At 44.2% G+C, this 25,354-nt stretch overlaps 1 protein-coding gene across 1 annotated transcript in view; it reads right to left on the reverse strand.

Moving 5' to 3' along the window:
- Nucleotides 1-12,351: 12,351 nt before the first annotated feature.
- Nucleotides 12,352-25,354, reverse strand: part of TNFAIP8L3 (TNF alpha induced protein 8 like 3) — a 54,814-nt gene continuing 41,811 nt past the window's right edge. The window contains exon 2 of the mRNA XM_033167582.1: nt 12,352-12,929. Within this exon, the coding sequence (XP_033023473.1) occupies nt 12,367-12,929 (563 nt within the window). The 3' untranslated portion in view covers nt 12,352-12,366. The remainder of the gene's footprint in view (nt 12,930-25,354) is intronic.

Below are 25,354 nucleotides of genomic sequence, written 5' to 3' on the forward strand. Positions count from 1 at the left end.
GCTGTAAGATAAATCTCCACGGTTGTTCCATGGTTGTAGGCTGAGTCATCCCAGGACTCAGCAACAACCAGCGTGTAAATGCCAAGCTTTGGAAGCACAAGTCATATCATTGCACCTCGCAACAGCACTGGGGCTGCTGTTTTATGTGATGCCATGTTGGATACCTGTCTTTAATAGGAGGACTGGGTCTTATCCTGAGGATAGGATACTGGTTTCTTAAGAATGCAGCTTCAGGCTGTGAGCAGGGCTCTATAGTTTAGCACAAGACTGCAATTAGTGCCATCTGTGTACCAAGAATCTCAGTTTTCAGTGTTTAAATACACTAGGCTCCAGAGACCTCCTCTAGAGGCTCACGCATGAACCCATTAGAAGTTTTGACCTGTCCTTCCTCATACTGCATCAGTAGCATCCCTTAATTGTACTGACTATTGCCGATGGTGATAACATCAGAAAAAATACAAAACCGTGAATATCACTGGAAGAATAGCATAAACATGAAACTAAACTGACAATATCTTAATGCAAAGGGCATTTATAAATATTTCATCAGAGGCAAACCTATATATGCTTTAAATCATAAAGTGCAAGTACAAAGTGCAATTGCAAAGTGCAAAAATACAAAGTGCCAAATAATGTTCAGTATAATGATGAAGATGGTATAGCAAATGTCTATCAGACGCGTAGGTTCACAATGTTGGGGAAGGTTATTCAGAGTCCCTCCAACATGTGGGTGTGTTCTCCCGACGGGTGGCTAGCTTCAAACTTCCCGTTTCACCAACGGTTTCTTCAAGGTCTGGACTTCTTTGGTAACAACAATACAAACCATCAACTTCACTACAGATATAAATTCAATTATACAATAAAAATTAAATTATACAGTAAAAATTCATGTACTCACCATCAAATCAGAACAAAGAAAGAAAACATAACTCAGCTATTCACAGTGCCTCAGACTCCCATCCTTCCAATACAGCTAATAAGGACTCAAAGTATCTCCAAGTTAAATACTTGCAGGCAGGCTAACATTTAAAGGAACAGATTACTATTTGTGCTTGATGTAATTATTTAAAGATATAGCTCCATTCAAAGATCTAAATTCATTGACAACATCAGTACATGATATACAGACTTTAACCACTTCTTAAGAAGGTTATAAAGAAACTTAGTTTCATGTTTATGCTATTCTTCCAGTGATATTCCAGTGATATTCACGGTTTTGTATTTTTTCTGAGGTACAGATACTGTGACTGTCTGTTGTTGTTTCTACGATGGTGATAACATGGCACATAGATCTAACGCTTGTACTTTTGCATTATAATACAATCTGGAATCAAAAGAACTACACAGCATATTCTGCATGGCCAAAGACACTGAGCTTGCGTTCCTTAAAGAGCAGCTCTTTGCGCTATGTAACAAGCTAATTCTGCTTTTGAATATCCTCCCAGATTCATTTTGTGGCGTATCATTGTTCTGCTATTTAAACCGTGTATGTGTGTGTCATAGTTCCCACAGAGGTTGCCCTTAATGGGCAGACGAAAGTACAATACCACCCATAGCCATCTTTTGTATATTTGCAGCAGCTTTTACAAAAGATGGTGGGTTGTATCCATTGATAGTCCTACTCAGCTCATTGAAGTTAATGGGTGTGACTAACTTAAGTTCCTTGATTTCAGTGGGCACCCTTTATGTATTTATTTATTTATTCATTCTATGAAATCGATATACTGCTTTTCAATTCTGTGACGAATTGTCAAAGCAGCACATATAAAACACAATGCCGTGCCATCAGATCCAATTATTAAAGCTAGATTACAACAGCAGCAAAAAGACAAAATCAAAACCAGAACAGGAGGAATGGTCAGGGGCAGATTCATTACTACTGAAGGATTATGTTTGAATAGCGCTTCGTTTTTATCCATAGGCATGAACGGCAGCCGTTGTCTGTTGAACTCCCAAGTTACCACTAGAGTAAAGATGGATATCTGCTTGCTGTTTCTGGTGGCTCCAAAGTCTAGAGTAGGACTAGCACTGGACCCATTATTTCCCTTGGGTAACCAGAGTGAATCTGGCACATGTATACAGCAATAAAATGGCTTTGCTTGCAGGAAAGTTTAGACCAGGCACCCCCCAAACTCTGCCCTCCAGCTGTTTTGGGACTACAACTCCCATCATCCCTAGCTAACAGGACCAGTGGTCAGGGATCATGGGAACTGTATCACAACAAAAACATTGCAAGAGACTGACCTTTTTCCATTCTTTTGTTGTGATACGTTTTGCTGTTAAGTGAATGAGAGAAATAGGACTTTTCAAAGGTGCAGCACAGGGCATCTCCTCTTTTTAAAAAAGTGATATTAGCTATGAAGCTTTTTTCACTTGTAGCCCAGGTTTCTAGCTCTTATAGCTGAGTGTGAGAATTGACAGAGTTGAACCAGTATTTCAGTATGTTTGACCCTGGGTGGTTTATAACATTTTTGAAGGGGAGTAATTTCCATCAGAAAATTCAACCAGGAAACCAAAATTTTGATAGACTTATTAAGAAAATATTCACCAAAGTCCTAGTAGTGTCAAAGTGTTGCTCTTCCCTATTAAATTGGTCAGTTTTAAATAATCACTTGTATTCTCCACACTGTCAGTAATATGTAAAGTGAAAAAGTGATTTTTCTCTTCCAAACAAAGCTTGCCTGATTTAGATCACAACTATTTTTATAATCAGTGACGAGCAGGCATGATTTGGACTTTCTGAGTTGTAAAATTACAAATTTTTATTTTCCAAAGGCTAAATTCCTAGGCTGAGATTCCATAAGCACGAGTGCTTTGACACTCTCTTTTAATGTCTTGCTTCATAGAAATCATTTGGAATGGTTCCAGTAGAAGGAAATGGGTACAGGAAAATGTTAGGGAAGAATTTCAAATCCATGTATATTTTCAGATATGTAGTTAAGGAAAACATTAACATTCAACATTTTCACTTGTCTGCAGTGCCAGTGCAATGCCTCTTTAACCCAACGAAACACTGGTGTGTGATTTGCATTGAACTCATGGGCGTACCCCATCTGGTTTCTGATATGATAATTATTGATTAGGTTGAAGAGTGCTGTTTTTATGATATGCATTTAAATATTCAATCCCCCATCTTAAAATGCTGCTCAGAGTTGCTCTCAGCTGGTTTACAAATCAGTCAATAATTAATAGGTAATGGCTTATATCCACTGTAGTGCTAAGTTAAGGTCACAGTTCTTGTTCTGCTGGTATAATGAATAAGAAACACGCAAAATGATACCCATCACTGTGAGCATAACAATGAGAACAAGGCTTGACACTCTACTGGTGTACCAAACATTGTACTTCTCTACGTCTGGAGAAAGGTAGATTCTATAATAGTGTGCTGTGCTGCTGTCATCAATATAACAGTGGTGAGCAGTTGGCCACCACAAGCCTTGGCGCACAACAGCTTTAATTAAACAATTCAGTTTTTATACTGCCCTTCAATGTATGCTTTTAAAATGAGTGATTTACAAAAGTTAAGGTTAGATTAAAAATACGATAGGATAAGTCAACAAATAACCCCCAAACATCCGTGATAAAAGTCACCTTTGACTAGTTAAAAGCTCCCTCTTGGAATGATAAGACTCGTTCCTTCCAGAACCTCGGGAGAATTGACGTTCTGCGTAATGTAGGAATGTGCACCATGCGAGGGCCATGTTTGGGAAAAATGCCGAATGCACATGAATAGTGTAACTTTGCCACATCAGAGGAAATGCAAAGGGGATAGCCAGTTGCACTGTGCTTTGGAGACTTTGTAAATGAGCTCCGTATTGTATGAAATGTAAAACAGTAGGAGACGACTGTTGCTCTGTGGGTTGCAGGAGACAGCTGGGGGAGAGGAGAGGTTTTCTGCAGCCTCCTCCAGATTGTGGAATGCTCTCCTGCAGTATTCTTACATGGCCCCCTCTTGTAGACACATGAACTTGAAAACACCCTCCCCACATCTGTCATTTGAGAATTATCAGAGACTCTCACTGTCCTTATGTTGCCTTAAATGTGTGTTAACGTAAGTTCTGTTGCACTGTTTTTCGATTTTGTATGAATTCTTTTCACTTGTAATGTGCCTTGTGAGTTTTCCGTTGAAAGGTGGCCTGTAAGTATTGTTAAGCAAGTACAGCATCACACAGCCCATGAGATCCCATCCAGTGACTGGGGGACAGCGGAAAAGGGGAGGGCCGATTTCTTCAACTGTCTCAGCAGTGTTAAACTACAGCCTCTCTCCATTCACTTCTATGGCGTACAGCAGGAGTGGGCATCTTGAGGCCCTCTCACATTGAAGGCTGGTCCGCTAGGGTGAGTGGGGCACTGCCCCACCAACCTCAGCCTCTCCGTCCACCCTCATATCTAGGTCCACCTTATATCTAGGGTGGCTTTGCCTGTCATTGGTTCTAGCTTCGCCTATTGCTGATCTCCCTGCCTTCTGCCCTACCAATCCAGATGGTCACCAGCCTCCAACACCGTCAGATTTTATTGGACTCCCAACTCCCGTCAACACCACCCAGCAGGGCCAATGGTCAGGGGTGATGTGAGTTAGTCCAGCAACATCTGGATGGCCACAGGTTGCCCATCTCTTGCATGAAGCACAGCTGCAATACACATTTTCTGGAGGACATGAGGATACAGGAGGCAGAAGCGCAGAGTGACCAGTTTGCAAAAGCAGGGAGACAGGTATTAAGTACAGCTGTTCCTCCTCTTTCTTCCAGTGATGTCTGAATGGAGGGATTCACTAAAATACAACTCTTAAAAACAATATTCAGATATTAATGTATACTCATGTTTACTTTATGCCTCATGGATGTAAATGGAAGCCTATATTTTGGAGAAATGAATAAATAACTCTGGGAACTTTCCTTCCATGTGACTGTTAACAGTGTGCATCAGATTTAAAGGCTAGAACTGAGCAAAACCAAGGATGCTGCAACAGCTAGCAAAGCTACCATTTCTCTCCTATGCAGTTTTCTACCATGTCCATCAGGTGGTGTTGGCATGTTAAATAATAGCTATGGCTTTCACACATGTACATGTGCTAAGTTCATTTTTTTTAAAATGTTTTGTTTGAAATTTTACACTCTTTTACTATTTATCTGTCAGTATGGAGAATTTAAGAGAACAATCAAACTTGGTTGAAAATAAATGGATTTGCTTACTTTTACCTGTGGTGTGATCTTTTTATTTTTAAGTTCCCTCCAAAAGTGGTTTCTTTTTGTTCTGGTTAACCAATACTCTTCGTAGAAAGCAGCAGTTGGGTGGCCACGGCCCTCTTAAATACTTTCCCTAAAAGAGGGTGATTGAGACCAGGTGATAATTGCCATAAGCAATGTGCCAAGGGAGAGCTCCTTTAATAGTTGCACTACCGCTTACTTAAGAATCGGATGTCTCAAGCTTTGAGCCAATGCACAATTGCATACAGATAGCCCCAGGCTCCATAGTATCTCCAGATAGGTATCAAAAAGTGAAAAGACTTGAGTCTAAAACCTTGGAGATCCACTGCTGGTTGGTACTATCTACACTAATAAAGTGCAAGTGTCTGCGTCCAGTCCCTATGTCCGTGGGATTGCGCTACTGCACATGTGCCCCACGGACAGCCGTTGGGACTTGGAGCGCAGAGACTTCGGGGCGGCCGGGCGAAGCTGTTGAAGCGGTGGGTGTGCGTGGGCACGTGGCGGGTGCGCGCTCGCATGGACGTACTTCTAAGCGGCAGCGGCCGTTACAAGTGGCGGCGGGCGAGCAGTCTGTTTTTAAAAAAGTCACCACATATGTTCTAGCGCCCGTTAATTTAAAGGGTTTAAAGCACTAGCAGACAATAATGGAGCGAAATAGATCAGTGGTCTGACTCATTAGAAGACAGCTTCCTTAAGGCAGTGCAATGTAGCATAGTGGTGAGCCCCGTAGGAATGAGTAAAGTAATAAAACCATGCTGGAAAGTCTGGCAAAAAAGAAAAAGGAATTCACCAGGTGACAAGATGACATCATGGTTGGCACCAGCTGACCCTCCCTGGAAGAGACATTGCACAGAATGGGAGTCACAGTTGAAAAGGCCCTGTTTGTGGTATTGGCCAGTTGAGCTTCAGCCGGTAGAAGGATTTACAACAGGGTCTATGTCTGCAGTGGTTAAGTTTTTGGCAGCTCATGTTGGAGAAGATGGTTCGCTGGATACAAATGAGCTTTTAGAGAAAGGGAGATTTTGCCTACAGTTCTAATTTTAACTATACAGTGATACCTTGATTCTCAAACGGCTTAGTTGTCGGACAAATCGGCTCCTGAACGCCGCAAACCTGGAAGTAAGTGTTCTGGTTTGCAAACGTTTTTTGGAAGCTGAACGTCCAATGCAGCTTCCGTTTGAGTGTGGATTAAGTTCAAGAACCAAGGTACTACTGTACTTAAAAAATAAAAAACCCTGCAAAGAAGGTTAGAGGAATAGCTGCAGATTAAAAAAATAAAATCCAAAGGACAAATAGTTTAATCACAATTCATTTAATGCATAATTTCTGATAAAACACATGGCACACTTTTTGAGTCTGACTCAAACACTACTGAAATGATTGTTTTGCATGTTAACCCACCAATATAAAAGTAAACGATGAATATATAGCATATGCCAGCATGAGAAACGTGTAATATTTTCGCCTCCCTTTTAAAGGCTACTGAAGTCTTTTATACATATAAATAACAAGACATTTGGCTGTTTCTTTTAAAAAAATAACCAGATTTGAAGCTCAATGTGTGCAAAATATAAACATCTCTCCTTTTTGTGCTTCCTCCCTGGAGCAGCCTCCCTGCGTCACTGCTGGGAAAATCGGATTATTGGAAGTAATGGCGTCTATAGCTATTGGTGGAGCCCATTTCCATCAGCCCCAGCCAACATGACCAATGGTCAGTGATAACGGGAGTCCATCACCATTTGGAGGGCCGCAGGTTGCTGATCACAGTGTATAGGATTGGCCAGATTGAGTAATGGATAATGACCCATTTTGCACACAATACCAAACCATAGTTGTGTTACACGGACATGCCTAAGTCTTGCACACCCCTCTTCCTCCTCCAGCGTGGCCACGAGAAGCAGTGTCCACTTCTATTTTTTGCTAAGTGCAGTTTCCTGTTGCCTTCAAAAAGGGAGAACTCAGTTTAAGCTAAGGTTTCTTAAAATGGATTATGGTCACGCATGCTATGCTTTGGTATGGAGACAGGCCAACTGGTTTTTGGGACAGTTTTGCAGTGGGTCACTGAGCCAAATTTATTTCGACACACCTGTGAAACAACAGTTTTCAAAGTGACAGTTTCTCCTGCCTTTTAAAAATTATTTTGGTATGTGTAATTGGATATATAATTGGATGTATAATTTATGTCCTGGTTTAATAAAAAATCTTTTGAAAATTAATAAAATAAAAATAAACCATACTCATAACTAACCAGAATTTGTCCTGTTTACATGTAATGTTAACTATGATAAGTGAACAACAGAAACCAGAGGTTTCGAATCTCTTTGCAGGTGTACAGAAGTGGGGGCCTGAGGCTCACACCTGCTCATTCCCTTAATGTTAAACCATGGTTTAGTGTTGCGTGCAAAACAAGCCAATTCCTCTTTGTGTTTCTCTGATTTGGCAAAGAGCTGATCTTCTTCCCCAAATTACATTATCCAGTGAACGGACACGGATGCAAAATGGAAACTGCCCAATGAAGCTACCAGAGACAAGTGACAAGTGACTCACGGACAATCTCAAAGCCAGCAGGAGGGTACATCATTGTGGATTTTACTCTTCTGGTTGCCAGAATAGATCCTAAGTTTAGTCTTAGAAAACAATTGTTATGTATCTGCTGCTATGCTGCAATACTCCTTTGTAGTTTCTTAAGCAGCCATTCTACACCCACTTACCTGGGAGTAAGCCCAGATGAACTCAGTGAAACTTATATCTGTGTAGGGATGTCAGAGAATTCCGACGAAAACAAAAATGGGAGCAGAAATCGCCAACGCTCGCTTTATGCTCCCTATCCAAAATTGGAAACAATCCAGCAAATGCCATTGACCTTTGCTGCTGTTTTCACTTTCAGTTTGCGAACCGTGCATAACTGATGGTGCCCCTCCCTGCTTTACACTGCAATGAATGGGGTGGAATAATGTAAGGACAACATAACTTACGTAATTACATAACTTACTCCATTTTGCCAAAGCAGTGCATGAGGTGGATGATGCTGTTTCTGGTGGATGACAAATTGCAGCAGAACAGAAACACCGCTGCATGCAAGAAATACAGGGCAGAGGAAATCAGGATTGCTTCTTGCACCCCCTACTTCTGAGTAGCCATTTATAGGTTTTGTACAGTAAGATGTTTTTCGTTTCTCCTATAAATCTCCTGTACTGGGATTTCTAGGAGGGAACACAATTTTTAAATATCTTCAGTAATACATGATCAACACTTGGACCAGAGTGTTCATTGTGACCCTACAGTGATTTCCTGAGAGAAAAGAACAGCACCATGAGGCCATGTCCTTTTAGACTAAAGATTTAAGCAGTACACAGGCATGAAGGGTCTAACAAATTAGCAGGGCTTGGGCAAGGAAAGCTCCTGGTGGTGTTGCTTCCTTTTGTTTCTCCCTTTTTTGGTTCTCAGTCTCATTATATGCCAGTGGCGGGTGGGGCCAGAGGCAAAAGTGGTGAAGCAACAAATATAATTTTTACATTAGATTAAAGGTAAAGGTAAAGGGACCCCTGACCATTAGGTCTAGTCGTGTCCGACTCTGGGGTTGTGGTGCTCATCTTGTGTTACTGGCCGAGGGAGCCAGCATACAGCTTCTGGGTCATGTGGCCAGCATGACTAAGCCACTTCTGGTGAACCAGAGCAGTGCATGGAAGAAGAAGAAGAAGAAGAGTTTGGATTTGATATCCCGCTTTTCACTACCCGAAGGAGTCTCAAAGCGGCTAACATTCTCCTTTCCCTTCCTCCCCCACAACAAACACTCTGTGAGGTGAGTGGGGCTGAGAGACTTCAAAGAAGTGTGACTAGCCCAAGGTCACCCAGCAGCTGCATGTGGAGGAGTGGAGACGCGAACGCCATTTACCTTCTAGCCCGAGCAGTACCTATTTATCTACTTGCACTTTGTAATGCTTTTGAACTGCTAGGTGGGCAGGAGCTGGGACTGAGCAACAGGAGCTCACCCCGTCGTGGGGATTCGAACCGCCGACCTTCTGATCGGCAAGCCCTAGGCTCTGTGTTTTAACCCACAGTGCCACCCACATCCCTACATTAGATTAGCTTCTAGGTAAATGGTAAAGGACCCCTGGACAGTTAAGTCCAGTCAAAGGCGACTATAGGGTTGCATTGCTCATCTAGCTTTCAGGCCAAGGGAGCAGGCGTTTGTCCACAGACAGTTTTCCAAGTCATGTGGTCAGCATGACTAAACCGCTTCTGGCGCAATGGAACTCCGCGACAGAAACCAGAGCGCACGGAAACCTTCCCGCCACAGTGGTACCTATTTATCTACTAGCACTGGTGTGCTTTCGAACTGCTAGGTTGACAGGAGCTGGGACAGAGTAATGGGAGCTCACCCCATCACGGGGATTCAAAACGCCAACCTTCTGATCGGCAAGCCCAAGAGGCTCAGTGGTTTAGACCACAGTGCCACCCACGTCTACACACCACCTTCTATCATCCAGCCAGACAAGCAAGAGTGATCATCATCAGAGCTCAAGGGCACAGGCAAAAACCACTCACTGGCGATGTGAAGAAGGCTGGCAAAGGGTGTGGCCTGTGGAAATGGGGGTGTGGCTTGGGGAGAGTCCCACGATCCCCTACTCCTGCACTAGGGCCACAAATGAATGACAAGTAGCTGGCTATGATTATGTCAAGGGTGGAAAGTGTTATGTTGGGTTTGGTAGGCAGCTGTTGAGATCCCATCCCCTTAGAAGCTCCTCTGTTATCACACCAGCTCCTCTCACTGTTGTTGCCTCCTCTCTTGTTCACCTACCAGCTCTCCAAGCAAGCAAGGAGATGGCTGTAAGAAGGTGGAAATGGGAGAAGCCACCCCTGGAGTTCCCCCTCGTTTTCAGGCTGATGTCCCAATGACCAGGAACAAGACAACAGTGGATTGCTCGACAAAGATGTCAGCCCAGTATGCAGCTGCTATGACAAAAGTGAATTCTGTGTTGGGGAATCATTAGGGTTGGAAATCAAATGGTCTGTATCAAAATACACATTGTCAAATATATGGCCTGATGTATACAGCTCTGGCTGCTGCCTACGCCTCAAAAAGGATATTAGAGAGCTAGAAAGGAGCAACCCAAAATGGGTTGAAGCAGCTCCACTATGAGGACAGAGTGTAATGTTAGGGACTCTCTAGATTAGAAAAAAATGATGAGTAAAAGGGAAGGCAAGATAGTTGTATAGAAGATTATGCATATAGAAAGTGGATAACAGAACTTGGGGCCGCCCAACGATTTTTGGAAGATTTGGGACTGACAAAAGAAAGAGACTGCATAGTTAAAATTACGAAATTTGTTTCCACAGGATGTAGCGAACGTCACCAGCTCAGGCCGCTTGCAGAGAGGACTGGACAAATTCATAGAGGAATTTGGCTACTGGCCACAATGGCTATGTTCATTCTCCACGGAGAGAGGCAGCATGGCTCTGAATGGCAGTTGCTGGGGTGGGGGGCAGTGGGGAGGGTGCTGTTGGAAGTGGGCTTTCTTTCCGTAAGCGTTTGGTTGGCTGCCGTGAGAACAGGATGCTGGACCAGATGGGCCTTGGGCCTGATCCACCAGGGCTCTTATACTTTTTGCAGATTAATATGGAAATGGGATGGAACAGACAAGCCAAACCATGCAAACCGACTCAGTATCAGAAATAGACGGATCCATCCATTCCTAGTGGATACAGGCCTTCGATTATATCGGTTGCCATCCAGTTTAAGGCAGAGGATTGTAGGGTTGTTGGGGTTTTTTTGGTGTTTTTTTTAAATGATGCTTTTGAAAATGAGTATCCATTTCTATGCTTTGATAAGCAACAATCACGAGCTCTTCGGGCAACATTTTGGACAGCCTTATTTCTCGCAAAGCCCAAGGACCTAGAGAAACATAGATATATAGGAAATAACAGAGCTGTATATGGTACAGAAACAACAGAGAGACATCAGGTTTTGTGGGGACTATGATTCAGCTGTGAGGAGGTTGCTGACATCATGCTTAAATTCAGGAGTGGAGGGACGAGCCCCAAAATCACCCCAGTTCACCGTGTTCTTCACACACACCCCCGCCAATGCACACCCTTATGAATAATAGCTTTGACAATGCAGAATCTGCACAAACTTTCTGCAGCACCCCATTTAAGAGTCTTTAAGAGATTGGCACAACTTTTTCATTCCTTTCTTGGTATAAAATGTTGACACCTTGAGAGGAGCAATTTTCCTGCTTTTGTTGTGCTTTGCCCTCAATCCTGACATATCGAATTATTCTCTGTTTGGATCATGTGCTAAAAAGAGATTTTCAGTTTTTTTTTTTTTTTAATGATATTCAGAGCCCATTCTTTCCACTTCACCTTATGGGTTTCGTTCTTCTACAATATAAACGTGGGCATGTTTGCTCAATGGCATGGAACTACGGGTTTCATTTTTGGCACATCAAACTGTAACCACAACACAGCAATAATGAGATCATGGTATGTAATCATTTCCCTCCCCATCACAAATGCATCATAAAATGCTCAGTTTATTTGTGGTCTGCAGTGTGGCTTGCTTTGCTTTCCATTACAAAATGAACGCAAATGCTCTGGAATGGCCTGGTTCACACATAACACTAAACCATGGTTAATGTTAAATGTTACACCATGGTTAACACTAACCGTCATTAATAAAACCATCATTAAAGTGGAATCATCTGGCAGACGGTCACTTAAGCCTTAGTTTATTACATCCCTCTATCAAAGAGACACAAGCCCAGAAGAGCTGCTATTTAGTTACAGCTCTGTACCTTTTGAGCAGTGATGGACTCCATAAGCAGCATTAAGGAGGAGGGGTTGGGCTGGGTTCACATGTAATACTAAGCTATGCTTTACAGTAACCAGGGTTTATAAACCAACTACAAACCTTGATTAACAAGCAAATTTTAACCATCGTTAATAAACCATAGTTAAGCTGCTGCAGTCATGCATAACACTAAGCCATGGTTAAAGAAACTATAGTTTAACAAACCATGGTTTAGTGTGCAAACCAGGCCATTCTCTTTTGGGATTATGCACAGGAAGCGAACAGTTGGTCCCAACTCTCTGGTTACATTTCTTAAGTGAAACTTGTGTAGTTGCTGTTTTGTTAAAAAAAAAAAAGGGCAAAGTTTCAAAGGACTTTCTCATCTAGCAGTTTGTTGATTCCATCACAGATCTTTTTGAGGTGTGGTCGGCATTCCCCATCAAGGCTATAGAGGGCAGTGAGGAACTCCACATTTGCGAAATGGTCGAAGACGTGATTGATTCGCGCATGAGACCTGGCTGTCAGGTGCCGTTCCACGAGTTCATGAACAAGGTCTTTGCACTCATTCAGGAGTTCCGAGAGGACATTTTTATCGAAAGTGTACTCCACCTCATAAAAGCTAACAATCGTCATGGCCGCTTGGTTCAGCTTCTTGCGGAACTTCTCGACAATCTCCAGCTCTTCGGAATTGAACTGATTGTTTCGGTAGAGGATCCCGATTTTGATGGCCACTTTGATCAAGTCCCTCATGATTTTGTGGGCTTCCTTCTTGTTCTTCATGTGTTCCGTGGTCACTTTGTATAACTCGTCGAAGATTTCGCTGCTGGTGTCATCAATCAGCATGTTAGCCATGGTCTTAGTGGCCATTTTACTCAAGATCTTTTTCTGGGCTTGCAGTGCAAGGCTCTTTGAACTGAAGCTTTCAGGACCTAAGGTTAGTGGGCGGGGTGGTTGAGTGGGGCGGAGGGAGGGATGGAAAGAGATGGAAAAGGAGGAGAGAAGAAAGGAGAGAAAAGGGGAAAGTTATCTTTGAATAATTTGCAATGAACATCTCACAGTTCAAAGTGCCATTTATTAAATCATCTATCTATATCTATAGCTCAGGCACGTCCAACAGGTATATTGTGAACTACCGGTAGATCACAGGACGTCTGTGGTAGATCAGTGGCTCCTCCAAAGAAGCTCAACAAGCTTGGCTCCTCTAAAAAAAAGCTCAACATTTTTTGCCCTGCACCCCTAAGAAAACGTGGCTTTCCTCCTCCCTAGAAAAAGCTCAACAACTTTGACCTGAACCCCCAAAAAGGGGGTAGATCGCAGTCTCTTGGGAGTTGGCCACCCCTGCGTATAGCTATATATCTATCCACATTGTTTTGTAATTTATAATTATTATTAGAACAGATTTTGTCAGGTGGCAGAAGATCCAACGCCCCACAGCAGGTTGCCAGGAACAGATAAGACAAGGAAAAGTCCTTACCGACTGCTTTTTATTCAATATTCACAGAGAGAGGCTTGGAAATGCAGCCTCTTGGAATTGTGGCATTGCCCCGAGTGACTCTCCACCCATCTTTCTCCCCATTTCCTCATTTGTCAGCTTCTCCCCTACGGGTGGCACTGAGGGCCTTTTGCTTCTGAGCCCTTTGCTCTACTACTTTCAATGCTCGCCGGGTTCTGGGAAATGGGGGTGGGTGGGTCTGGAATGCTTTCTAAAGACACTCTGTCTGTCAGCTGTTGCCCTCCTGGTGCTTCCTCTCCTTCCTCCTCCTCTCCCATTATCTCCCTGCTTTCACCCTCATCTGCCTCTGAGCTGTGATCTGCCTCAAACCCCTGCTGTAATTCTGAACTGTCTTCTTCTACTCTGGAAGGGTCAGGCTGGGGAGGTAGTCTCCACCATTCCTCTTCTGCCCAATCCCTAACAGATCTGCAGCTACAAATGCCTACATACACATACATATCTGTTTACTATTAATTTATGACTAATTGTAAATATCATAATGTTTAAAAACTACTACTTTCTTTGTTATTGATGCGCCATAGAATATAATGTGCTCCTCAGTTTTCAGAACCTTGAAACCAATGAAAGATATTTGTTGGCGAATGTAAATGTGCCATCAAATCTAATGCGGACTTTGATTTTCGCAATGTGATTTGGCCAAAAAAGGTGCACATTAAATTCAAGGAGATATAGTACCTGTAGGTCAGATTTTTTTTTTAAAAAAAAACAACGTTGAAATTGGGGAAGAGAGGAATGGGGCAGTTTTATACAAGGAATGGGAGCATTTCAATGTGAGCCATACCTGATTCACACTTCCTGAAACAATATCTGAACTGAAACACAGCCATCCTTTAAGAAATCCTTACCTTTCCAGATTTGTGATGCAGCAGCTCCCCAACCAAACAACGCATACAAAAAAATGTGCCTGCGTTGTGGTAATTGTGTGTGAAAATTTATACATTCAGTGAATGTAACGTACAAAACTGTAACTCTTATTAGGGGGAACTGCTTGCAAACACGTGTGCAAAAAGGGGAAATCCGCCTTTGGGGAGATATAGCCCTCAGTGTGGAGGGTTTGACCAGATGACCTGTGGGGTCCCTTCCAACTCTACAATTCTATTAGAAATTCACATTTACATTTTCATGAGAACTTAAAACAAAAACCTGATCTGGAAATGTGGAAAACTGAACTTAAAAGACTGGAAAAACGAGAAATTGAGAGATAACTGAAATTCACAGATCCATCCACCCCTAGTTTGTCCTATGCTAGCGTTGCAGAAGGATAAAGGGGGGGGGGAGGAAATATATTGGCTCTTTGAGCCATATGCTCTCCCTCCTCTTCAAAGAGCAGCGAAAGCTTCTGGAGAAGTAAAAATAAAAAAAGCTGCAGTAGGCGGTGAGAATTGGCTCAGAAGCAGCGGAACGGGCCAAAAGCCTGTCACAGACAGCATGTTGACCCTGCTTGCTGAGAGGAGAAGTCTGTTTTGGTCACGGGGAGTCACTGTTGAGTGTTGGGTCTGTTAGGAGGAGTTGGGTCTGGGGAGCAGCATGGTGGGGTGTGTTTGTGAGGCTACCCAAGAAGTCACAATACGGCACTGCTTCTATCAGGAGCACCTAAAATGTTTTGAAGTCAGGAGTGAGTTCCTGAATTCCCACAAAACCATTAGTAACAGAGCGCTGATCAAATCAGATGTTAAAAGCAGCTGCAAATGTGGGACCTGCAATGCAGGATGCAATTTGAGGCTCCCAGTCCGACGGCTGTGCAGTCCCTGTTTCTATGCCCCTTAGGCATGGGTAGGCAAACTAAGGCCCACGGGCCGGATCAGGGCCAATTGCCTTCTGGATTCGGCCCGTGGGTAGTCCAGAAATCGCTGCATGGATCTCCGGCACACGCACTTTCCTTCCCTTTACCTCTCTCCCTCACACGGCGGCAGTGCCGCCACCTCCTCCCTCCCTCCTCCTGGCTTCTCCCTGCCCTGCCTAGAGGAGGAAGGGGGCTGGGCTTTGTTGGTGCCAGCAGCAGCAGCAGCGTTCGAGTGGCTGCCATTTTAAGCAGCCCCTCTCCGGAGCCCTTTCGCACGCCGCTCATCGTCCATTCGCCGCTGGCGCCAGCCCCTGCCGCTCATGAGACACTGGGGCTCGTGGTGCTCTTGCATCCCCCCCCCAAAATATAGTCCGGCCCCCCACAAGGTCTGAGGGACAGTGGACCAGCCCCCTGCTGAAAAAGTTTGCTGACCCCCGCCCTTAGGGTTGGAGAGCTTACCCCCCTCGCCTTGCAAATCCCTCTTGAGAATAGTATACATGGAAGTGCCCTTGCAACTTCTTTAAGAAAATTTATAAGCTCCAACACAGCTGCAAAATTCTGCCTGGAGAATTCAAATTGAGAGGCCAATTTTGTGTTTACTGCCTGTTAATTCTAAAATAGCCCAGTATCCTTTTTTTTTTTTTTTTTTTGACTAGGGGGTTGGGGGTGGACTGGGATGCAGACACAGCTATTGTTGAAATGATTCATCTTCAGCACATTTTTGACAATCTTGAAACAATGAGGGAAATTCTTTTTTTAAGAAACAACTGCTGTCGTTAATAAATGGTGTGCTCCAACCATGATTCGTTTCAAATTCGTTTCAATCAGAAAATCCTAACCTTACAACTTTTTGTCACGTTCTCAGCACTGAACTGGCAACGGCAATTCGGTTTTGTTTGGGCAGGTCTGCTAAGAAAAAATGTCTCAAGAGAGCAGCAATGGATGTACTAAACCACTCAGTGGATGGTTGGGTCAAGGTAGGGCTATGGCTAATGGTTTTTATCCAATGCTAATCGCACTCAGCCCCTTCATGGATCACTGCCTTGTCATGGCGAAGGGGCTTGAATAACTCCAAGAAGCTATGAGCTATGCTGTGCAGGGCCACCCAAGAAGGGCAGGTCATAGCCGAGACTTTAGACTAAATGTGATCCACCTGGAGAAGGAACTGGTAAACCAGGATTTTGCCAAGAAATCTCCATGGACATAAAAAAGGAGAAGCTTTGAGAAGAAAGTGAGAGTTTCCAAGGCATGCTCTGGTTCATGGGGTCACGGAGAGTCGAACACAACTAAGATGACTAAACAACAAAAAATCGTGCTCAGAGTAAACTTAACTGAACTTAATGGGCCTAGGTTAGTCATGTAATGTGCTCTACATGGGGCTACCTTTGAAGGTGACCAGGAAACTACAATTAATCCAGAATGCAGCAGCTAGACTGGTGACTGGGTGTGGCCGCCGAGTCCATATAACACCGGTCCTGAAAGACCTACATTGGCTCCCAGTATGTTTCCGAGCACAATTCAAAGTGTTGGTGTTGACCTTTAAAGCCCTAAATGGCCTCGGTCCAGTATACCTGAAGGAGCGTCTCCACCCCCATCGTTCAGCCTGGACACTGAGGTCCAGCGCCAAGGGCCTTCTGACGGTTCCCTCACTGCGAGAGGTGGAGGTTACATGGAACCAGGCAGAGGGCCTTCTCGGTAGTGGCCCCACCCTGTGGAACACCCTCCCATCAGAAGTCAAAGAAATAAACAACTATCTGACTTTTAGAAGACATCTGAAGGCAGCCCTGTTTAGGGAATTTTTAAAATGTTTGATGTTTTATTGTGCTTTTAATATTCTGTTGGGAGCCGCCCAAAGTGGGCGAACCCCAGCCAGATGGGTGGGGCATAAATGAATGAATGAATGAATAAATAAATAAATAAATAAATAGTGTCCATTTATTTCAATGGGTCTACTCTGAGTAGGACTAGCATTGGCTACAACCCAATAGCTACAAGTTTCCATTCTGTGCAACATTCATTATGGTCAGCAGGAGAATTATTTCTAGGGAAGTCCTGTCCATAAGGGCAATGTAGTCCATAAGACAGGGCATTCTTGGTAAAGATACCTCCTTGATGTAACTCCCTGCTGGGGAGTATTTGATCTGTTCTCAACAGCAGACATTTTAAACAAAGGTTGAATTTTTATTTCTCTGGACAAAGGGAAATTGCTTTGGGTACAGTTACACAGATACGTGTCATTTCCTGTGTTGTGGTCTGATTTTTATGGCCCTGATGATGCTTTTATTATTGTGCGATTGCTTTGTTGAATTTGTGTTGTCATTTGTCCTGTGCTCCTGACTGGAGGATGTGCGGGATATAAAAACAAGGAATGCTCCTGCAATCAAAGAACTGTAGCGTTGGAAGGGACACCGAGGGTCATCTAGTCCAGCCATGTGCAATGCTAAAAAAAAATCCCTGATCACCCAACCTGTTTAAAAACCTCAAATGAAGGAGAGTTCCGCCATATTCTGAAGCAGTCCGTTCTACTGTCGTAAAGCTGTTACCACCAGAAAGTTCTTCCTAATGTTTAGTTGAAATCCACTTTCTTGTAATTTGAATCCATTGTTTTGGGTTGTACTCTCTGGAGCAGCAGAAAACCATGTAATGACCCTTCAGATATTTGACAATGGCCAGTGTTGTTGGATTCCAGTCTCCTGCTCTCATCAGCCCAAATTTACAAGGCCGGTGGTAAACGGTAATAGGATCTAAAGTCTAACACCACCTGGAGGACCACAGTTCCTCATCCCAAAGCTACAGGCATATTTTTCTATACTCCCGTCCTTACCATCTGTGTACATTTTGGCCTGGACTTCCACCAGCTGCGATGAAGCCCAAAAGCTCAGAAAGTGTATGCCAGATACGCTCAGAGTTATCATTGACACAGGCGCTACCGTGCCTGTATAATTATAGAAAGGCCAGAAATAATACGGAGTCTTCTTAAAATTCTCATCTTGAAATGGAATCTTCTTAAAATGCCTCCCCCACCTCGGATTGTAAATGCAAACTCCGTGAGCATCTGCAAGATTCTCAAAATATTTTGCTTCCAGATGGCGAGAAGAGAACGTACCCAATTGTTGCCGATCTGGGCAGGGGCGAGTGGGGCTCGACTATCTTATCTGCATGCAAATACGCTTTTAATAAATGCAGATCCTGCACGCATGCAGAAAAATGCGAAGCACAAAGCAAGTCCTGGGTTTCTATTCCTAGATATGAAAATAAGACTTGAACCCTTGTACTGTGAGCTATGTGCCTTTGGAACATCTGTTAGGCTAGATGGTTTGTAGCATTATTTTTGGATGCTAGGCATAAGCTAGTGGCAGATGTAAATTGCTTATAGCAGAGAGGAGAATGCAAGATAAGCCCTGGATCACCTCCTTGCCCACTCACTCAATAACCACAAAACGTCCAACACTTGGGGCTTTGCAGAGAAGTTGAATTCATAAATGGGAATAATAATAATAATAATAATAATAATAATAATAATAATAATACCTCACCCATCTGACTGGGTTGCCCAAGCCACTCTGGGTGACTTCCAACATAATACACAGAAACATAATGAAATATCAGACATTAAAAACTTCCCAATACAGGGCTGCCTTCAGAAAGTTGTGCAGTTGTTTACCAATAGAAAATGGCGTCTGTCCACAATTGCCAGCTGATTGTGCTAAACTGCCTGTGTGTGCTTATTTATGTATATCCTGCTCATCCTCTCATTGGAGTGATAAAAAAATTAACCTCTCCTAGACAATGACAGTTCTCTTTCTCAAGCTCTGGGAGGAAGACCCTTCATCGCGCACCCTTGGAGCTGGACCTCAGTGTCTCGGCTGCTGAATGAGTTTATGAGAAGTGAACATGGCTGTGTTGTTGTTGTTGTTGTTGTTGTTGTTGTTGTTATTATTATTATTATTATTATTATTATTATGGGATCATTTCTCTGCATTCCAGATACTTGCTGTTTTGACGATGCTTTCCTTTGCATCAAATGGGAAAATGCAAAAGGTGTACGTGTGGCAGATTCCGGCCACTTCTGCCTGATCTGTTTATTGAATATTCATCCTGATTTGGTTGCAGGGAGGTTAGACGACACTGAGCCGAGAAAATATCATCTCACAACTTCCAGAGCGTTTCCCCATCACGTTCCTTGTTGCAAAAAGTCTGATCTTGGAGGGAAATGGTTTCGTTGCACAAGACTGCTAAATCAACCCTAACCGTCCAACCTGATTTTGCTGTGATGTGGTTGAATCCCACCTGAAAATAGCAACAGCCTGGAACTGCCCAAATGTTGAGGCAGTAAAGGATGAACCCAGCTCATTCTTGGCCTTTACTCGTCACTGGGTATTTACAGAGAACACATAAGATAAACAGAGATGTTTAACGCTAGCCTCTTTGGCTGGAAATATACAATTATTGTCATGGCGACAATTGGCGATTGCCGCCTAGTCTGTTAGTTGACTAAAACAATCCACCCTTGGCTGAAAATAACCTGTTTTAATAGCTGAATCCTGCTCTTTGTGAAAATATTTAAATGCTTTTAACATTGCTGTAACTCGATGTTGATTTGGAGGGTAAACAAACGTCCGGGAGAAATATGCCCCTCAAAAGAACAGAGTGCAATAATTTTAACTAGAGTAAATAATGTTGATGGAACCTTTCTCGGTGCACTGGGGGGACAGACCCAGGCAATGGCTTGCAGTAGACTAAACACACCACCCACAAGCCTTTGTGCAAACTGGGAGCAGGGTGCTGTCGCTAGAAATTTGGGCTGTGACCTGTAGGAAAAAATCAGGGTTCAAATCACTGTCAAGTAGCTCAATTGGTGCTCTTGGGCCTGTCTAGAGATACACAGATTTGCCCATTTTGGTTTCTCTCAATTTCTGATTTTTCCAGTCTTATGTCCAGTTCTCCATATTTCTGCATCAGTTTGGGGGGGGGGACCCTCATGAAAATTGGTCAGCATTTTAGCATAAATTTCTCCCTATATGCACATTTTTGTATGGAATTCTCTCTAATGCATTTTGGCAAGCAGATTTCCTTAATGAAATGCATTATTTGCATGTTAACTTCACTGATAAAAGCTTTTTCCTGCACACTTTTCTCTGCTGTGTGGATTTTTGTAGACGTCTATTTGGAACCGCATCACAAAATTCAAAGAAGGGATAGTTTCAAAGGATGGCTGTGGTTTGATTTGCGTACTGTTTTGGAAAGTTCTGAACCGAATTCTCCTTCATCCCTCCATCTGTTATACCATCTCAGGGCCAACTGACTTGATCTGCAATTTCCAGGCTAATGTAATTATCCTTCAGATTTCATACACCCCCAAATTTTCTGATACAGTTCTTGGCTCAAGGAACATACCAAGATGCATTAAAGGTGAAACACATGTATAAATACATACATGGAAAACTGGCATTTATATATCTATTTAAATACAATTTTTCATGCAGATTTCCCTCTCAATTTAGATTAATGACAAAATGGAACTTATGACTAGAGGAAACAAACAACTCTGTCTTTTAGAAGACATCTGAAGGCAGCCCTGTTTAGGGAAGTTTTTAATGTTTGATGTTTTATTCTGTTTTAATATTCTGTTGGGAGCTTCCCAGAGTGGCTGGGGAAACCCAGCCCAATGGGCGGGGTATAAATAAACTATTCTTATTCTTATTCTTGTTCAGTTGCTGGGAATTGTAACTCTGTGAGAGGTAAACTTCAGTGCCTGGGATTCTCTGAGGGAAAGAAGGTGGGCCAGTCACTTGGCAGCTGCCTGAAGTTGCCCAGGTGCCATGGGCCTGGCAGAGAGAGCGTTCCTGGAGCCCAGAGCCCATTGGCTCCAGTCCTTGGCTAGGCTCTGACCTCACAACCAGCTGTGGAATACTGGGGAATGTTTTGTTTCCTAGGAGGCCAGGTGAGTTCTTTGAAAGGATCCCTGGGTCAGTTGAAAGCCCAGTCAGTTGGAGCAGTTAGCAGCTGAATTCAGATCACTTCTTCTGTTCTTGTCTTGAAAGCTGTTAGATGGATTGACTGACTTTCTGGACATCTTTGGTTTTCTACCCCCATGGCACAATGTCCCGCTGATTGCGCAGAAGGTAAAGTCATGGGAAAGAGGGGAGGCATCCTGAAGATTCATGCCCCCACCACATGCCCAGTTTTTAAAGATGCTCCTTGGACCTTGGTTATTTGACCATTCTAAATCCCATGCTGGGTGTTATGCGAGCCAGCAATTTTCCCAGGGAGTTTTCTGGTGAATTTTCTGAGTTTCCTTTTTTGTCACCATCCAAGTTGCAGCAGAATTACTATTTCCCCCTCCCAAATATTCAGGATAATGCCCACCCCACCCCCAATTTCACCACCCACAAATAGGATGGGGAATTCTGGGAGATCATTTTTTCACTCAACCCTAAAATACACACTCCACTTCTGTAGGGCTCCCACCTGCACCCTTGGGTGCTCTCTTCCTCAGCTACATTTCCAGGGTCTTGAATTAGTTCCCCAAGTCCCATCAGCCCCAGACAGCAGGGAGAGGGAGGCAGGGAGTGGGGGAGGAGGGGAGTTGGAGTCCCACAGCAACATCTGGAGGGCACCAGGTTTCAGAAAGCTTGATGTAGAAAACATCAGGGTAATTTAGCATCATAACACTGGGTGACTGGATAGGAGTTTATTTTGGCTCTGGTCAGGTGAAGCCAGAATTAGCTACTTGCTGTCCAATGTGGAAAATGGAGCAAATGACCTTGGTAGTCATCCTCAGGAGAGCAGCCCTGGGGATCAGCTCTGCACTCTTTGCAAAATGAGAAGTAACTCTCGGTGCCTTTTGTCTCTTTAAAAAGTTGTCGTGACTTGGCACAGATGTAGTTAGGTGAGTTTTTGCTTGAGGAGTGGCGAAATCCCCTCGAAATGTGTGACTGATGGGCGCTTAATTTGCTAGGAGGATGGAGAAGGAGGCGGCCCTTGCTTGCCCTTGGAGATCTTCTCATTTGTTTATCTCTCTCTCTCTTCCACATCTACAATGTCCACTGCTGGCGACCTAGTCTATTATGACGGCCAGGCCTCAAAGCAGTGGAGAGACATAGTCAGCTGGAATATCGCCTCTTCTCTGCTGCCACGTGAGGTCCTCCGTCAGGAAGCCATCCGTGGTGGGGAGGGTTCAGAGCTTTCAACCTTCCTTTTTTTTGCATTGGGAAACAGCGCTGGAATAAGGGAATTTCCCGCAAAAAAGGGAAAGTTGACAGCTATGGGAGGGGTTTTTTTCTGTGGCTCTTACCTCACGTCTCCCTCAGAAAGACTGGGCAAGGGAGTCCAGTGGGATCTAAACTTTCTTAAAGCAGGGGGAGGGAGAGAGTGTCTGGGAGATCTGCTAGGAAGTGGGTCCTTCTCCCTCCTGGGGAGAAGTCTAGAAAATTTGAGTTCTCGAAAATGGCCAGGAGATAATTTCTCTCCAAACAAGACTCAGAATAGCAGTGATGGGCTTTGGGCTCTCAAATTTCAGTGGCCGTGTGTGACAAAGGCACCCCCGCCGCTGTCTCTTGCGCTCTAATCTACAGAGCCCAAGAAGGAACAACCTGCTTTAGCTGCGTGTTTTCCTGACCCTGTTCAGATTCGGCTGATGCCGGACGTTCCTCCCCTTTTGCCCTCTTTGCACAGAGCTGTTTAAGATGGAGGCCTCTTACCTGAGATCACTGTGTGTTCTTACTATATTATTTTACCAGTGAATGTATAAAGAGAAACTCCTTTCACAGGAGGAGCTGGCCCTCATCTTCCCCAACCTAAGAGAATTTCTTAAGATCCACAGTAAGGCTGCTTCCCCTCCCCATTCTGCGGCTGGCGCTGGCCTCGCTTCTTCCTGGGAGGGTCAGGAGTAGAGGGAGACGTCCCTTGCCCCCAATGCCCCCACTCAGGGAAGGACCGACAGTCGGAGCACAGCCTCCAAAGAACTCTGCAGCAGGATCAGGCCCAAGGGGCCCAGCCAGACCTGCAGCTTGTTCTCAGGGGGGCCCACAAGCAGCAGGGCAGGAGCGCAAGAGAAACGCCCCCCAGGAACAGGAATTGTTTAGAGGCATCCACTGCCTTGCACATTGGAGGATGGAGGTGGCGGACAGTTGCTGCCTCTCAGCCTAAGCTACCTCGCAGGGTTGTTGTGAGGATTAAATGAGGAGGCAATCCATGGACACCCTCTTAAGCTCCATGGAGGAAAAGGTGGGGTGTAAATGACACAAATAAATGAGACGCCTGGTCTCTCCACCACTGAGAAAGTGGTATTCAAAAAAGAGCAGGCCATCTCTGTCTCTGCTGGGGTTATTCTTTATTCCCCCCACGCCCGTTGCCTTTCTCACCCTCCCCTCCTGTGTATCTCCCCCCTGCCCCAGGTTCTCTGTCAGGGCCAATGAAGGAACTCCAAGAGCAAGAGTCCTTCATTCAATAGCCTTGAACTATTTCATATCATCAGAGCTGATGCATTCTACTCTGCAAATCTTACAACTTAAATCTTCAAATGGGTTATAGAAATAAAGATAGAATAAGACAGAAGTACTGTTTTGGGGGGACGGAGCGGGCAGGTGTGGAGGTCTCCTCAGTCCTGAATGGGGTAACTGTGCCCCTGAAGGACCAGCTGCACAGCCTGGGAGTCATTTTGGACTCACAGCTGCCCATGGAGGCGCAGGTTAATTCTGTGTCCAGGGCAGCTGTCTACCAGCTCCATCTGGTACGCAGGCTGAGACCCTAACTGCCCGCAGACTGTCTTGCCAGAGTGGTGAATGCTCTGGTTATCTCCCGCTTGGACTACTGCAATGCGCTCTGTGTGGGGCTACCTTTGAAGGTGACCCTGAAACTACAACTAATGCAGAATATGGCAGCTAGACTGGCGACTGGGAGTGGCCGCCAAGACCACATCACACCGGTCCTGAAAGACCTAAACGGCCTCGGCCCAGTATACCTGAAGGAGCATCTCCACCCCCATCGTTCAGCCCAGACACTGAGGTCCAGCTCTGAGGGCCTTCTGGCAGTCCCTCCCTGCAAGAAGTGAGGTTACAGGGAACCAGGCAGAGGGCATTCTCCATGGTGCTACCTGCCCTGTGGAATGGCCCCCCATCAGACGTCAAGGAAATAACTGACTTTTAGAAGAAATCTGAAGGCAGCCCTGTTTAGGGAAGTTTTTAATGTTTGATGTTTTACTGTGTTTTAATATTCTGTTGGGAGCTGCCGGGTGGGAAACCCAGCCAGATGGGTGGGGTGTAAATAAATAAATAAATAAATAATCATCCATGGAGCCTCCACCGACTTCAACCCATCCCATTCAGGGGGTGGGTCAGCAGAGGAGTTAAATGCCCCCTGCCTTGTTTTATGGCTGAAAACTCTACCTCTGAATTTGCTATTTACTGTCCTTTCAGAAAGGATGATTCTCAGGGGGGAAACGGTGCAGGAGTAAAGCATTAACCCTTCTCCCCCCAGATTCCCAAGCACGGGATTAAAAGATGTGTTTGACATCAGTGTCTAGGGTGATAACGTACTGGCAGGACATCAAAGATGGAGCAGCAGCATCTGCCAACATTATGTTGCTATGCTGGTGGTGTATTTTTCGTAGGATATAAAAAGCTGCCTTATAGTGAGTCAGGCCGTTGCTCAGTGTTGCCTATAACGACTGGTTTTCAGACAGGGTGTTTCCTGCCCCTACCTGGAGATGCTACAGATTGGGCTGGGAAGCTTTTCCATGCAATGCAGTACCAATGCATTATGGTCCTTCCCTGATAGCTTGACTTATACCTAGGGATGGGGGAGATGTTCAGTCCAGTTCACATTTAAAGCAGGGCAATTTCTAAGATTCACAATTTTCAAAACAACATAAGCACTGAAACACAATATGAAGATGGTAAAAGATTTCTGGGAAAAGATATATAATGAAAAAGTGTTGAAAAACACAATCAAGACAAAACCAGAGGACTTCTTACTGGGCATCCTAGGCCAAGACATACCTAAATGTGATAGAACATTATATTTGTATGCCACGGCAGCAGCTAGAATTTTGATAG

This window comes from Lacerta agilis, chromosome 13, assembly GCF_009819535.1.
Source record: "Lacerta agilis isolate rLacAgi1 chromosome 13, rLacAgi1.pri, whole genome shotgun sequence".
NCBI classification, from domain to species: domain Eukaryota; kingdom Metazoa; phylum Chordata; class Lepidosauria; order Squamata; family Lacertidae; genus Lacerta; species Lacerta agilis.